General features: G+C 35.9%; 1 protein-coding gene across 1 annotated transcript; it reads left to right on the plus strand.

Annotated features, from left to right (window-relative positions):
• Window positions 1–1,240: 1,240 nt before the first annotated feature.
• LOC142344440 (uncharacterized) lies at window positions 1,241–15,551 on the plus strand. The gene is made up of 5 exons (XM_075396089.1): window positions 1,241–2,289; window positions 6,403–6,552; window positions 9,020–9,259; window positions 11,846–11,863; window positions 15,343–15,551. The coding sequence occupies exons 1-5, from the start codon at window positions 2,031–2,033 to the stop codon at window positions 15,549–15,551; spliced, it is 876 nt and encodes a 291-aa protein (XP_075252204.1). The 5' UTR covers window positions 1,241–2,030.

A 15,551-nucleotide genomic window follows, 5' to 3' on the forward strand; every position in this document is an offset into this window, starting at 1 on the left:
AAAAAGATGTAAGGTTAGGGTGGTAATGGGGGTTAATAGGGGGTGATGGGGGAAATTTTAGATTTTACCCACCAAAAATTACCCCACAAGGAGATGTAAGTTTATAGGGTAAATTTAGAGGGGTAAAAAGATCAGGTAGAAAGGGTCGATGCAAGGTGATTATGAAGAGTAAGGTGGAATTGTTAGACTTTAACCCCAAAGTTATCATCCAGAAAAGCAAGGTCCATGTAAGATTAGGGGGCATCTTTAGTGGGTAAAACGATGTAAGATTTTAGTGATAATGGGGGTAATGGATTGTACACCTAGTGCATCGTTTTAGCCCCCTTTACCACCTACCCATGCATCATTTTACCTCCTCCCCAAATTACCCCCCACTCTTGCATCGATTAACACCCATTGCCCCCAAAATGATGTAAGAATTTTGAGGGGAATTGGCTAAAAATTCCGCCGACTGCCCCCTGATCTTAGATCTTTTTTGGAATAAAAATTGGAAACGGGAACTTCGGTTTCTGAGTCTGCTTTTTGCATTCTTATAGTCTCATGGGGGATTTCCACTCCTATAGCCTCATGAGGGAAAATGCTGGAGCCCAGCTTTTGGGAAAAAAATCGGATCTTTTCAAAAATTTCTCCTCTTAACAAGAAGGGGGCTGTTCTTGAATAGACTTTAAGCGAGCGATTATTGACCAATCAAAGACGACTAATAGCTTTCCACGTATGCGCATACTATGTTAAACTGAATAGAATAAAAACGCCATGCTATGTTAATTAGCCAATTTGGAATACACAGCGAAAAAATTTTGCGACTGGCGCGTCCGTGGGCGCTTCGTGCGCGTCGCGTCATTACCACGATAACCGACCCGCGATTCCTGGATTATATCCCACAGCGCACGAGAGGCTTGGCCATGAATGCGTTTAAACTGATATTCAGCTATCTAAACTCTAGGCCAAGTACTATTGTGGTAAATTATAGCACATTAGGGGGGGGGGGTGGGATTCTCTACTAGGTACCAACGGGGGGTGCAATTGTTGAAAAGGTCAAAAACTTGAAGATCCGCTTGATCATGCGCAGCCAATTGGACGCTTTACCTCCGAATTTCATGTTGTTGGTTTTCATTAATGCGTTTTCTCGCAAGTCTAACCAATTAACTATTGCTTCAAACTCATACATTTTGATGCATTTTGCATAGTTTTCACGTTCTTTACAAGCAGCAGAAGTTTGTTTGAATACCAAGCTATGACCCAGCAAAATTACTAACCGCGTTTACTTTCATTATGGTCATACAAAATTATATATCTAAGCATTGTTGACTATTTTCTCGCAGATTTCCAGCTTTTATATTAGTAGCTGTGAGCACTTTCAAGCTAAAACGTAAAACTTTTGTGATAAGATTGCATTTTGGTTTGGTTAGCCAAAATTTTGAGCACATAGTTTTTGTTGTTATGACTCATTCGCATGATAAAGCCTTAAAAATAATAATGTTGCTTTTATAAACAAGAAAAAGCGAATCAAAAACAAGCCACGAACGATAGTGGTAAACAATTTTGGTACGAACGAATAAAACATTGTTTTCTCGTGTTTTAAACGCGCATTTGTGTAGCTAACAATAACGTGAGCCGAAGAAGAGACATTTTTTGTGTGCCGTTGTTGATTTTAAATCGGACAACTTGAGTTTGAAAAACTCGAACGTTATCCTAATTTTTTAAACTTATCCTTCTTATTTTAGTAACTCGGTTTACTTCAAAACTACCCAGCGCCGGAGTTATTTTTAGAGACATACCCCGTAGAAAAAAAATTAACCAGTTTACCAGTTACTGACGTTGTGAATTAAACCAAAAATTTAGAATTTACAATTCTTTTCCAGCCCCGCATTTCCGTTCAATTTTAACATCAGTCTCTCTCAAAATATTTTCTAACATAGTACTGATTATAACAATTTCAAAACTAAGTTCATATTGGACCCAAATTCTAAATTGGATCCTAAAAGCGCTCCAAAGAATTCGAGTTAGTTTTTGAACTTGGAAGTCAAAATATGGTCGGACAAGTGTTAGTAAACGCCATATTCTGCACGGGTCAGTTAATCGCCCTGGTGTTCAGTTTCGTGGCTCTCTTCACGAACCAGTGGATCCGAGGTGTGAGGTCTGACGATGTCAAGGACCAGTACTTCAGAAGAGTGGAAGCCCTGGACAATGAGTACATCATCACGGGGGGCCAGGATGACGTCTACTCATCAGCTGGGTTATTCAGACTCTGGGCAACTGGGAGGATCTCATACCCGCTACCTATTGTGGGTTAGTGGGTTGATAATTGTTGAACTAAATTCCTTCAGGAAAATTCTTCCTGCTCAATAGGGTTTACGAACATCTTACAGACCCAAAGAGGATGGCCATTCTTTAGCGGCCCCTGAGACGTGATATGAAAAAATCACACCCGAACAAATTATCACAACCAAAGTTTAATTTTGAAATGGAGGTTTATTTCCGTGAGTGATCATTTCCGCGGAGGGTTTATTTCCTTGGGGGTTTATTTCCTATCCATAATTAGGTTGGGTTTTTTCCGAGAAGGTTTAAGTCTAGACCCCATTTGAAGTCGTAAATTGTGGGAAAGATCCAAGATTTTCAAAAATTCGTAGTAGCGCAAAAATATTTCCACAAAATATTTGAGGTAGCGCAAAGTAAGCCACTCATTAAAAAAAACGCTAAAAAACAGACCGAGGAACAATGAAACCAACTGGAAGAGTTTTCAACACAACAAAAAAATTCAAACTATATTATACTTACTTTGAAAGAACAAAAAAAAACAAATCGATATCGAGAAAAAAAATCAAAAAAATATATAAGAAAGTAACTAATAGAAACTAACTAACTAATAGAAACTAACTAATAGAAACAAGGCAACTCCAGATCAAATCTTAATATATAGCACGATAATTTTTTATTCTGTGGAAAACCACAAGCTCGAAATTATAATAAAGAAGACCATATGGACGTTTTGAAGAAATAAAGAAGTTTTAGAATGCAGAAAATGAGATTGAATCTCCAATTCAAAATATGCTTTAGTGAAAACAGCTTTTATAGGGGCTTGAAAAGCCCTTAACGGCATATTCCTTTTTCCTCTAAAAAGCAAAATGGTTTTCGGGAGAAAGTTGAAGAAAGGCCGAAAATAAAGGAGGTGTTATTGTCTTCAGTTAGGCAGATCGAGCTACTATGCTTATACAAAAGAATCATGGCAGAGGAAAGGCCATGTGTCTCTTGCAGAATAATCCGAAATCAGGAACCAGAAACAATCATAAGTTGGTACTCCCTACATTAGATGGATTTTTGACTCCTGAGCAGGCTGGTCCTTTAAAAAACTGGAAAGTTAAAAGACAGGATGTTTACAATGCAAAAACAACTACAAAGATCAACCCAAGAGCTGTGGTAAGCCGGGAAAGAGATAGACGCATTACTTCCGAAAATGAAATGTTTAAAAACCGACAACGAAAATTTAAGGAAAAGATAGGAAGAATTGAGATCACAAATTAATAAATGAGATGAAGTCTTTCAAACTGATTACTCTTTGGAAGGGAAAACGAAGTAATCAAAAACTACAAGATGACTTAAAAATTGAAGACGACGAAGCAAAGAGGCTAACGAAAGAGAATGATCGGTTACGAATGGAAAGAAATAAAGCAAGACTGGAGTCGTCGGGCTTTAACTTTGCCACTAACAAATGGCAGTTGGAACTGCTACAAACAATAATCGACAGTATCTACTTGGAAGTAGTTACCACCGAAACATCTAAAAGTCAGGTTCAGAAGAGAAAGCCGAGAAAAAGGCTTGCCTCCAGTCAATCGTCGGCGTCTTCTTCCGACAAAAACTAATCACTTAGCTTATCAAAAAAATGATGGGGTCGGTAACTTCCGGGTAAATCCTTTTTTGGTAAATCTTATTCACCAATTTCCACAACAGTTGGCACTGTTAGTCTAATTTTGCATTCCTGTTATAAATACATGTACTGGTGTACAACTTATTTACTTGCCAATTTTCATTACTGCACGTGGACGTGCTCTCTCTCGGAAGGGAGAGGTGTAACAACCTAAGATTCAGGTTAGTCATACACTTGCTTAGTTTCTTTTTATTTTTTATGCTCATTGCTTGGTAGCTAAAAGCTCGTTGGTCGTTTTTATTAGTTCAATGCCTTCATTCAAGTCAAAAACTGAACGCGTTTTTGTAATACATTGCGGAGATCTTTCACGGCTAAAAACTCTCAAACTCGATTGTATTTAAAGTTCAGTTTCACTGTTCTGATTTCTGATTTTTTAAATTTAAATTCAATTGAAGTTCAACTCCATAAATTCAATTCTGACTAAAACCAAAACTTAGAGAAAACAATGTAAGTGAAATAAGTGTTTTCAATTATAATACTTAGAGATTTTTCTGGTTTTCTATTCGGATAAAGCCAAAGTCGAGACCAAGCATAGAAAAGGATTTGAATTTGAAATAATTGTAACGGGTAGGGTTGCTAGAGCAGTAATCCATATTTCTTTTTAAACCTCCACCTTTTAATTTGGCGCGTAACCTGCACAACATTTGATTTGAATATATATATATATATATATATATATATATATATATATATATATTAATTGACAAAAACATGGAACGGCTTTCTTGCTATTGCGCTACCTTTTTATGAGAAAAAAGCGTGACAAACGAACTACAAAGATATGAAAACGCTGATATATTTTATTTAGTTATTACAGTTTTTTAACTCTTCATAGCATCAAAAATTGACTGAAACGAAGGAAAATGGACAAAATGAAACCAAGACATAGCATGTAATCCTCAAGGTTGCAATTCTGATAAAACTAAAGCCGTCATTTTTCCTTGATGTTGTAAATAGCTAAAGATGGAATTGAAGGAGCTCAACCCTGGTTGCATTTAATTGGAAAAGTTTTGAAGCTCATGGGACTGCTGGGTCAGCAAAAAATCATGAAAAACAATCATTTTTGAAAAAAGAAGTTTCATTTTTGAGAAGTTCATATTTGTTACAAATCATTTTTGAGAAGTTCATATTTGTTACATATCTTGTCAAATGTTAAAATCAGAGAAGAAACCTCTGAAAAAGCTATCTACTACACAATTTAGCAATCTCATTGTAATACAGCTTTGCCACAGGGTACACCTTGAGTGTCTTGTAAAGCCATAACGAGAAGCTCGACAAATTTTTGCTCCAAGATGTTCGTGTGTACATAATAGTTTCAACGTGGCTATAGTGTTTTCAATCATTTTACTAATTAGGACGTCATTCAATTAGTAAAGACAACTAAATGAAAAGTTAGGACGCTTTTTCTCAGTTTGCAACTCGTTCTGTTTTGCAGACGTCAAAAAGAGACAAAACGAAAAACAAACTTGGAAAAAATTTGGAAAGTTCATTGAGAGTCCATCTTATAAAAAAGGTTATTTTTGACAAAAAATTGGACGCGGACTGTAACGCAAAAAGAGTTGTCATCAATTGATGCAACTATCATTTTGTCATGGTCCAGCCAGACCCACGAAAGCCGGTATCCAGCAAAACCCGGTATAATGGCATTGGGTATACTGTAATGTAACCGAGAAAAATGTAAGGATCATGAGAAGGATTTATAAATTTTAACCCTAAAGTTAATCAAAATATAAATGATTTGGTTAGTATTTTATTTGAAGTTGAGTTTATTATTGAATTGATACTGTGTTTTATTGAGCGTAAAGTTAATTTCAACACCCCCCCCCCCCCCAAAAAAAAAAATATGAAAACTACCCCAAAAAATGTAAGATTGGTTTTAATTCTGGGGAGCGGGGTAAAATTATTAGGAATAGGTTAATCAACTTCTACACGGTTGTATAACTTCTGAATGGAACATTGGTCAAATTTCATGTACCTCATCTTGACCCATATAAGAACTATTAATCGACTCAAATAGTCAATATGTGAAAATATGTTGCTCGTTTGATTGGCCATTACGGCCTCTCGACCTGATAAGTGGCAGTTCAAAATTGAGACAAAACTGATCCAAAAGAGACGGAATAGGAAAGGTGAGAGCGAACTTATTGAAAGCGCAAGAATCGTAGCATAGAGCGAGAAAGCTATATTTAAAATTGGTAGGCTATCTTGAACTTTAGTTTTTTTTCAACAGTGGTATAAAAATAGGGATATATTCTGCCCCACCCCCCCCCCCCCAGCTTAGAGGGCATATATCTTTTACGCCCCCACACGCACGTTCTATTTTTTACATCTGCTCTAGAACAACACATAATTTTTAACTGGGGGCATAAAAACAAAAACACTGGGGTGGGCAGAATAGACCCAAAAATAGTTATTAACCATTAAAAAAGCGTCAACAACTTGGCCAACATATTTTAACGAAAAAGTTAATGTTTCAGACACTGAGCTGAGAATGTGCAAGGGGGGACTTACTTGTGGGATTGTGATTGGGACCATTCTACTGTACACTGCGTCTTTCCAGATGTTCAAACTATTCAAAGGCAACCTCGCTCTCGAACTTCTAATCGGATGGGCCACTGTCTTCCAGAGTTAGAACAATATATTTGTTTAGATCCTATCGAGCGAGCAAAGTTTGAAGCAGTTATTAAAGCCATGTGATTTTTTGTTTCAGAGCTAGCTTTTTGCTTAACCATTTTGACTTTTCAATTAAAGAAAATGTGTGAAATTTGTACCGGGTCAATTTAACTTGCCATGTTCCTTTAATTACGATCAATTCATTGATTTTTGAGTGATTTAATTTTCTGGCATTCGTAATTATACGCAGCTGAATTCCATTGACCGCAATTTAATAGAAAAAGTCGGATCTTTTACGTTTGTGTCCCCCCCCCCCCAAGTAAGTTATGCACTCCCCGTTACAGAGCACGTGCCACTACATAGTAAATCATTGTAAAATTACAGCATGTGGGTGTGGGGTGGAAATAAGAGAAACAAATCAAAAATATCAAACAAATCAACTAAAAAGTGCGCCAAAACTGGTTTCATTTTCGTATTTTTTAATCGTACTACGCAGGTTAAAGTCCAGGACGGAGTCAAGTACGTCCAGACCGAAGGTGAACGCACGATCGCGGCTTTGCGGCTCCAAAATCTAAGAACTAATTTCCCTTGTTAATAAAACTAATACCTATCAGATGATTTATAGAATTCTTACTCCTGAGTTTCCACTCAAGTGGAAGCCGCGGAAAACCGAAACTCACTGGAGTTGAAAATATATAGCAAAACGTGGAACGCCAAAATAATTGAACTGTTTTTTTTGCGTTGTAAATAATAAATTTTAGTTCTTCTGTTAGAAAGTAGCCGAAGTTGGAAATATCAAATAATCATTCTTGCACTTAGGCCAGAGTACATTATTTTTAGCCAAAAATGTTTTGCAGTGTTTTTTCAAATTTACCCAGTTTTTAAATTGCTACTAACCAGTTAAAAATTTTGAGGATGAATAAGTTGTACTAATCTCCAGTCTAAAATTACGAGTAGTTACTGCAGTTTGTCTTACTTTGAACTCATAAAAGTATGGACATGATTGCAAGAAAGTTTGAACATGAACGCGTGAAGTCTGTTGTAGATACGGAAGTCTGGTAAACGCACGAAAGTCTGGACCTTAACGCATGGAATTGGTGAACGCACAAAAGTCAGAGAATGAACGAACAGAAGTCTGGTGAACGCACGAAATTTCGGACATAAGCGCACGAGATATTTCCGTCTAGGACGGTCTGCGTATAGACACTTTCCGTCAGGGACAGTATGGACATACCGGTTTAAGTTTTTCACCACAACCTGGGTGGAAGCCGCCTATATAAGCTCGAACAACTTAATTTGAAGCCCCTTGTAACCTTTTTCCTTGCGCTGGTCGTTCGAGAACAATTCGTTGACTAGGTGTTCGATTGTTTTCGTTATTATCACGCGCACACTTTGCTCGTTTTAATCAGTTATTTCTGTAATATAATCGAACAATTTAAGTGTTTCTTGTTCTAATCAGATATTGTGCGAAATTACTCGGAACATAGTTGACTAAATTTTTTAGTGCGACTATATAGACTCTCACGTGTCATGCCTTGCCGCCATCCATCCTAACATGCCAAATTGAGGCAGAGAGAAAAGACAAGCTAACCGAACTACCCAAATTGACAGAACATGTTTTAGGCTAATTGAAACTATTCTCACTCAAAACATTTGCATCCCAAAAGCAGCAATATGCCAATTAATGGAGTTCAACTCTTTCAGCTCTTTTTCTGCACTTTTTCAGCTCTTTTTCAGCTCTTTTTCAGCTCTTTTTCAGCTCTTTTTCGGCTTTTTTTCAGCTCTTTTTCGGCTCTTTTTCAGCTCTTTATCAGCTCTTTATCAGCTCTTTATCAGCTCTTTTTCACCTCTTTTTTACCTCTTTTTTACCTCTTTTTCACTTCTTTGTCCCCTCTTTGTCACCTCTTTTTCAGCTCTTTTTCATCTCTTTTTCACCTCTTTTTCAGCTCTTTTTCAGCTCTTTTTCAGCTCTTTATCAGCTCTTTATCAGCTCTTTATCAGCTCTTTTTCACCTCTTTTTTACCTCTTTTTCACCTCTTTGCCACCTCTTTGTCACCTCTTTTTCAGCTGTTTTTCATCTCTTTTTCACCTCTTTTTCAGCTCTTTTTCAGCTCTTTTTCAGCTTTTATCAGCTCTTTATCAGCTCTTTATCAGCTCTTTTTCACCTCTTTTTCACCTCTTTTTCACCTCTTTTTCAGCTCTTTTTCAGCTCTTTTTCAGCTCTTTTTCAGCTCTTTTTCAGCTCTTTTTCAGCTCTTTTTCAGCTTTTATCAGCTCTTTATCAGCTCTTTTTCACCTCTTTTTCACCTCTTTTTCACCTCTTTTTCACCTCTTTTTCAGCTCTTTTTCAGCTCTTTTTCAGCTCTTTTTCAGCTCTTTTTCTGCTCTTTTTCTGCTCTTTTTCTGCTCTTTTTCAGCTCTTTTTCAGCTGTTTTCAGCTCTTTTTCAGCTCTTTTTCAGCTCTTTTCGCCTGTTTTTCAGCTCTGATGACGTTAGCAGCAGTAGCAGTTGGGATGAACTACTTCAAAAACACGTTCAGCTACTCCAACAGTGGCATCTCTCTCTTCTCAGGATGGATCGCATTCTGCATAGAGTTGATGCTCATTGTGTGTAGTGTGTTCAAAGTTCTCCTGGCCCACAAGACTAACAGGGAGGACAAGCGGAAGCGGAAGGAGGAGGAAGCCACTCTGGCTAAACAGCAGCAGCCGGTTTATGAGAAACGTAAGTGTCCATATTTGAATCCATGAACGCAAAATGTACAAATATATAATAATTACACTAGACGTTGACCGCAAGACTTGCATAATGCCAAATAAGGGCATTTGTGGCTGTTATATTTGAATGACCAATGAAGAGAAATTTGAAAAGTAATCGGAATACCATGGCAGATAATTCACATGAAATGGTACGAGTGACCCCCCCCCCCCCCCCACGTTCTAAGGCTATATAACTTTGACGAAAAAGTTTTTTTTAAGGAAAATATTTTGTAAATTACTCGATAAATCGGAAAGACCAATTCCGTCAAATGAGAACAATAGTGATAGCAGAGTGAAGACAAGCGTTTTCTGTGAGTAGACGGGAAAGAGTGGAATATGATAACTTTATCTTTTCGAAGTATAGTTCATTTCATCTTTGGGGAACAGCTGTGGGCAAAAAAAAATCAGATGGTAAACACTTTAAAGGACCCTTTTCTTTTTTGCTCTAAGAATGTATTTCGAAAGACAACTTAAAGAGGAAAAAAGGTCTCTTGGCCATTGGGTTTTCAGATATTGGTAGAAAACTGCGACCAATAAAAGAGGTCCAGCGGGCGGACGCTGAATTGCGGACTTTCGTAGCCTCCATTATGTTTCTACTCCACTCTGGTCCACGGCTCACTCAAAAATTCGATATGGCCTGAGGATTGTTCCTTTGCAAAAATATCTTTCCTAATTTAGAAAAAGAAATTTTTGTTGGGACACAACAGTGTTTAAACTAGCTGCTAGTATGCTGGCTCCCTTTTTCGAAAATAGAAACTAACTAGTCTGTTAGGCAACTTTGCAACAAATTTCACTTTTCTGCGTTTATTATTTAGGCGAGTATTGTGACATCTTTATTTGAAGAGAAAAAAGATTGGTCACTTGATCGTTGGGTTTTCGAGATAATTGTAAGAAAGGAACTGAAAAACCATTGATACGGCGTGAAATTGCAAAAAGCGGAGAAACTTTTCTGAAACTCTGACAGATGCTAAATTGTTTCCAAACTTAATGATTTACTTTAGATGACCTCTAAAAATTGGTCATTTTAACTCTGAACATAAGCAAAAAAGCTTAGACCCACTTCCTTTTGCGCCGTTTAAAAGCAACAAAATCCACTATGATTTCGCGCATATTCTAATAACCTATTTCAAATTTCCAGATAGATCCAAATAAACAAGATTTTGAATTGTAAATTAGTCGCGCTGTCTTTAAATCTGAAAATTTATTATAAAATCAAACCAAAATTTAAAACGAAAATTTCAAAAATTTTAAGTTTTCATTGACTAGTTCCTGGATTTTTAATTAAATGGAATTGAGCACAAATTTTTGACTAGATTTGGTCATTGTTTAAGAATTTTTAAGAATTCAAGATTGATTGGTCATTCGAATTTTTCCTGAACCTCTTTTAGATATCTTTTACGCACAGAAATTTGGAGAGTTGGATTGTAATAACAAACTCTTAAGCGATGCCTCAATAAAACATGCGCTGTATGTCGGGTCGGGAGTCCACTGGTCCCTAATTAGGGTTTGTAAATTTATAGTTCAAATTTGCATTAATTTGTATGTGATTTTTACAACCAATCTTAATTCGTGTATACCTAATGATCCCTTGTGAACAATGCTTACCTTAAATTAAACTACCACTCTTCAAAATATATCAGCGAGAAAACGTAAACAGAGCTCATCACAACTAAAACTTAAATGTACTGACAGAATCGTCATTAGATTTCACGCTCTCAACTTGAGCACATTCTGAAGATTTGACGTTTTTACAGTCCACGCGCTTTGTAATTAAAATTTATTCTTAAAGTATTTGAAATTAACGCTATGTGTAATTAAAATTCATGGCCTTGGTATTTAGAGCTTTTATGTTACCTACAAAATTTTCTACAAATTGAGGCAATTAAATTTTACATTTTCTTAAAAATATCTCGCAGCTGTCGTTGTGTTTAATTACAATATATTTTGAAAAACACGAAGCTACGTTTTGAATTGGCCTGCTAAAATGTTGAATAGCTTTCACGTGAATTCTACATACGAAAGATAGCAAGTAGATTTCACAAATTTTTAAGCGTTGTCCACCACCCCCCCCCCCCCGTAGGGAAGCAAAATTTGCTTAGGGTCAGACAACTCCTAATGCAGGTTATTTGATTCATTTAATTTATGGCAAGTCGCATATCTTGTTTTGTTGTGTTTTGTTTTGTCACCCTGCGAACTATCGCATAGTTTTTCTCAGAGCTCAGCCCACTCTTACCGTATTTTTTAAAGATGCTCAATTCAATTCTTCATTTTAAATGGCACTCAATTCTTCCAGCAATTGTTCAGACACTTGAAAATGATTACTAATGTATAGATCTCCTTCTTCCCTTGAACTCCTTTTTATAATTAAATTTCAATATTTTGGCTAAATGAAAAACAAAACAATATAGTAGTTCTTTATCTTGAAGCGCAGAAAAAGACCTTCCATGCTGTAATTTCCCAGTCTTGTTACCAATGGCGGTTGCAAAAAATAGCTGTTGATTATTTTTGAAAATATTATAAGAAGCGATTCCAATGGGTGTTTTTGTTACAGCATATCACATGAAACAAAGTAAGTTATCTTATAGAACTGAAATCTCTTTTGTTCCATCTAAATGCCATTAGACTGTTGTACTGTGTATTTGAAATATCTTTATCATAACAACGTTGTTCACAGAAAATTTTAGTTTCCTATGAATTATTTCTGAACAAAATTCTATACCTAATAAACATCAATGGCCAATGTGTTGTAGTCAACTTGCTTCTGGTGCTTTAGACGCTTTCGAAATTTCAAAACAAATTTATTTATCTTTTGTTTTTTCCTTAAATAACGTGCAAATTCTTAATTTTAATTGCTCTGATCATGTGGGTTTTGTTAGTCACGTGCAACTTCATTGATTTTTAAAACTCAAAACATCTTCATGTGACTGTCTCGTGCAAGCTTATGATCATATAGTGGTATTTTTTTATTACAATAGAAAACTTTAGCACCTATCGTTCTGTATTGCTCTCTAGCAATTGCAGCTGTTAAAAACGTTGTTCGTCAATTGAAATTTTCTCGAAGCGGCCGAACGAAAATTTGAACTCAAAAGTTTTGGAGTATCTGCACAAAATTGGGCTGAATTAATAAAATTTTGTATTTTTACGATTGATGGTTTTTATAATTTTTTCTGAGAGAAAACTCCTGCAATTTTTATATTTTTCAGTATGTGGTTTTCTAATTTTAACTTTTAACATTTTACAATCTAGATTATTTATGTGCGATCCTGGATTTTTTCTGAATGGTCAGTTTTGTAGATTAAGATGTGAAAAGAATTTATTTAAAATAATTTGAAACTATCAAGAAAGCTCTTTGGCAGAGATTGCCTCAATTTTTCTGTTCAAACCCAAAGGGGGGGTTAAAGTAGGACCTGAAGACCAATGAAAATTTCAGAAGACTCCCTCAATTAAAAACACACAAGTCAATAAATCAAAACAATTGATCACAACAATAATCCAGTTTATTTAGCGTTTCACTGGCTCACAAATGTGGGTCATAACTAAAGGAGATGATTGTTCTGTTGCAACAGTTTGAAGATAAAAACATAAAAACGAAATATGGGCACTTGGTTAAACAAATATTAAGTGTTAAAATTTTATTAAAACTAAGTTGAAAGTGAGTTCTCATGGATCCATTTTGACGCTATTACACCGAAATTAAAAAGTGGCATGCTTTTTAGCGTAAGCAGAAGAATTTGAATTTGTTTGCCATGTTATCCCGAAAGATCTCAAATATTCAGACTTATAATTGTGTTGTTGGTTAGTTTTCCTGTGAAGTCTCTTATATCCCTCAAAATTTCACAATTTCGAATTGTTTCAAATTCATAATACAAAACTAACATTTTTAGTTCGTTTTTTCAAAAGATTAACTTTTGAGTTTTTCATTTTTTGAGCAAATTCAAACCAACCTCCGGCATATTTTCAATAAATTTGAAATAGTTTAATGAAAATATACCCAATACCATTTTTATCAATTTTTTTTATCTTTTGATCATTTCATTCAATAATCCGACTCTAAATAGAATTCGGTTTCGCAAGCAAATTTTATCACAATTGAGGTGATAAATTAATTCCACGTTCGGTTTTGTAATTTCATATAGTCTGAAGCATGTTCATAGCACGCGAGGCAAGTCCAAACGCATCAGATAATTATTAGCTAGATAATTGTTCTGGTAGTTTGAACTTTAGGATAAAATATTGGGATTATTTCGGGTATATTTGCTTTGGGTATTTTGTCCTGACACTTTTTGGGATGTAATCTGGTCTGCGCACTTTGAATCAGATCTTCAAGTATAATTTGACAAGATGAACCCTGTAGGATATTTAAACTATATTTGATAGTTTTTTCAAGTTCAAACACAAAAACTGGTGGACTTAGTGGGTTTGGCTTTACAAATCTTATTAATAGCCGCACAGCCATAGCTGGTGCGATTATTGGCTTTTCTCTTGATTTTTGAAAAAGAATTTGAATTGTATTGGGGCGCTGTCTTTTTTTAAAGATGCGTTCACACATTTTCATGATTTTTGAAGTCAAATTGGAGTAGTGATTTTGGTCACGCCGAAACAGGAAATGGAGCGAAAAAGCGAATTGTTTTGCGGCGTGAAATTTTTTCACTCTAATTTTAAAGTAGAGACAGAAAACGGTGTTTGAACAAAAATTCCGTTTACCGCCAGTGGGTTTTTTGTTCACATGCGGCAATTTCACTTTGATTTTTACTGTTTTTTCGAGTTATTGGATCGGATTTTTTTCCTAACTCGTTTTTCCCAATCCAATCGTAGTTCTTTCTAGGCCTTGTTTTTTGTTTCAAAATTCATTTCTTGCTAGTGGTTAGTGGTTTTTTGATCTAATGCGGCATTTTGACATTGATTTTCTGTTTTTTTATTTTTTTGATCTGAATTTTTTGGAAATGGTTTTCACAAATCACACATAGTCCGTTCTAGGTCTCGTTGTTTGTTTAGTCATTGAATTGTACGTCAGGACTTGTCCTGCAATTTTTTTTTTTCGTCGTCGAGATTTTTGTTACGACCATATGACTTCAAATCTGCTTTTTGTTCATTCGTTCATGCAATTTCAACTGAAGTGCGTGCGTAACGTCATCTTTTGCTCTTTTTGGAGCGAGATTTTTTGTTCATTCGCGTGATTAAATTTTTGGTCACTCTTGACTGAACCGCTCTCAAAAATGACTTCCTCGCTTTGGAATTAACTTTTATTTACTTTAATTCAAAGAGATAGGGTCAAATGGTTGTATCACTCTAAATGAAGGTTATTGAGAGCAGCTAATAGAGGCAGCAAAAACTTATACAGAATTTTAATCAAAACCAGCCTCGAATGAAAAGACGAATTTTTTGGTCGGTCTTGGTATTTTCTGTCAATCTGCCAGCTATGTTATTGAACAGCTAAAATTTCTATAATTGATAAATGGAATAAATTAGATGTCCCTCTTACGTTGGAATCTGATTAGATAGAGAGGCAAAAAGATTAGATTTAAGAACCCCAAAATTACAAAATGAATAAACAAAATATAGAACGTTCAGGAAATTTCTCAGCTTTTTTCATAACACTCTCCTTTTCAGTACGTTTCAATTGTATGGTCAAATAGGTAATAACATTTTCAAGCATTATAGACGTTGAAAAACTGTGGTGCGATTATGCTGTCTTTTTAAACATCAAATTAACTGTTCCTGAACCGGCCGAACTCTTAAGTTTACATCAATACTGGGAAAGTCTGATCGCAGTTTCATTTCAGCTTTTCAGTACTGAGACAAAACTGAAAAGTTGAATTGAAACTGCGAATCGCAAGTCTAATTAGAAAAGGCTTACAATCTAAAGTCTTAGAAGCCTGATTAGTCTTGACTAAGACGTGCCAAAGACTGGCCAGTACAAAAAGTGGCATGATCACAGTTCGGAATCAGTTCTGATATTAGACTTGCTATTAGACTTGCGCAGAACTGAAGTTGACTTGTAGTTAGGCCTGGTTTTTCTGCAGAACTAAATGACCCGCTATGTTACAGTGACTCTTCGCTCTGCTGGGTCTGAGAACAGACTCTACCAGCCAGCTGGGACCACCCACTGGGTCTCGACCGGGTACTGCAGACAGGAGCAGACAGCCAGAGTACATGCGGGAGGGCAGTCGACCTGGGACCATGCAGAGCCAACAGAGGTCAGTGAAATAAGTGACAGCATTTGCTTTTTTTTCAAAATTATTCATCGGAAAATGTAG

Source organism: Convolutriloba macropyga, chromosome 1 (assembly GCF_964194025.1).
Source record: "Convolutriloba macropyga chromosome 1, txConMacr16.3, whole genome shotgun sequence".
In the NCBI taxonomy this organism is placed as follows: Eukaryota; Metazoa; Xenacoelomorpha; order Acoela; family Convolutidae; genus Convolutriloba; species Convolutriloba macropyga.

Coding starts and splice junctions, on each gene's coding strand:
- LOC142344440 (XM_075396089.1), top strand. CDS start 2,031: ATGGTCGGACAAGTGTTAGTAAACGCCATATTCTGCACGGGTCAGTTA. Junction 2,290..6,402: donor ATACCCGCTACCTATTGTGG/GTTAGTGGGTTG, acceptor TTAATGTTTCAG/ACACTGAGCTGAGAATGTGC. Junction 6,553..9,019: donor ATGGGCCACTGTCTTCCAGA/GTTAGAACAATA, acceptor CCTGTTTTTCAG/CTCTGATGACGTTAGCAGCA.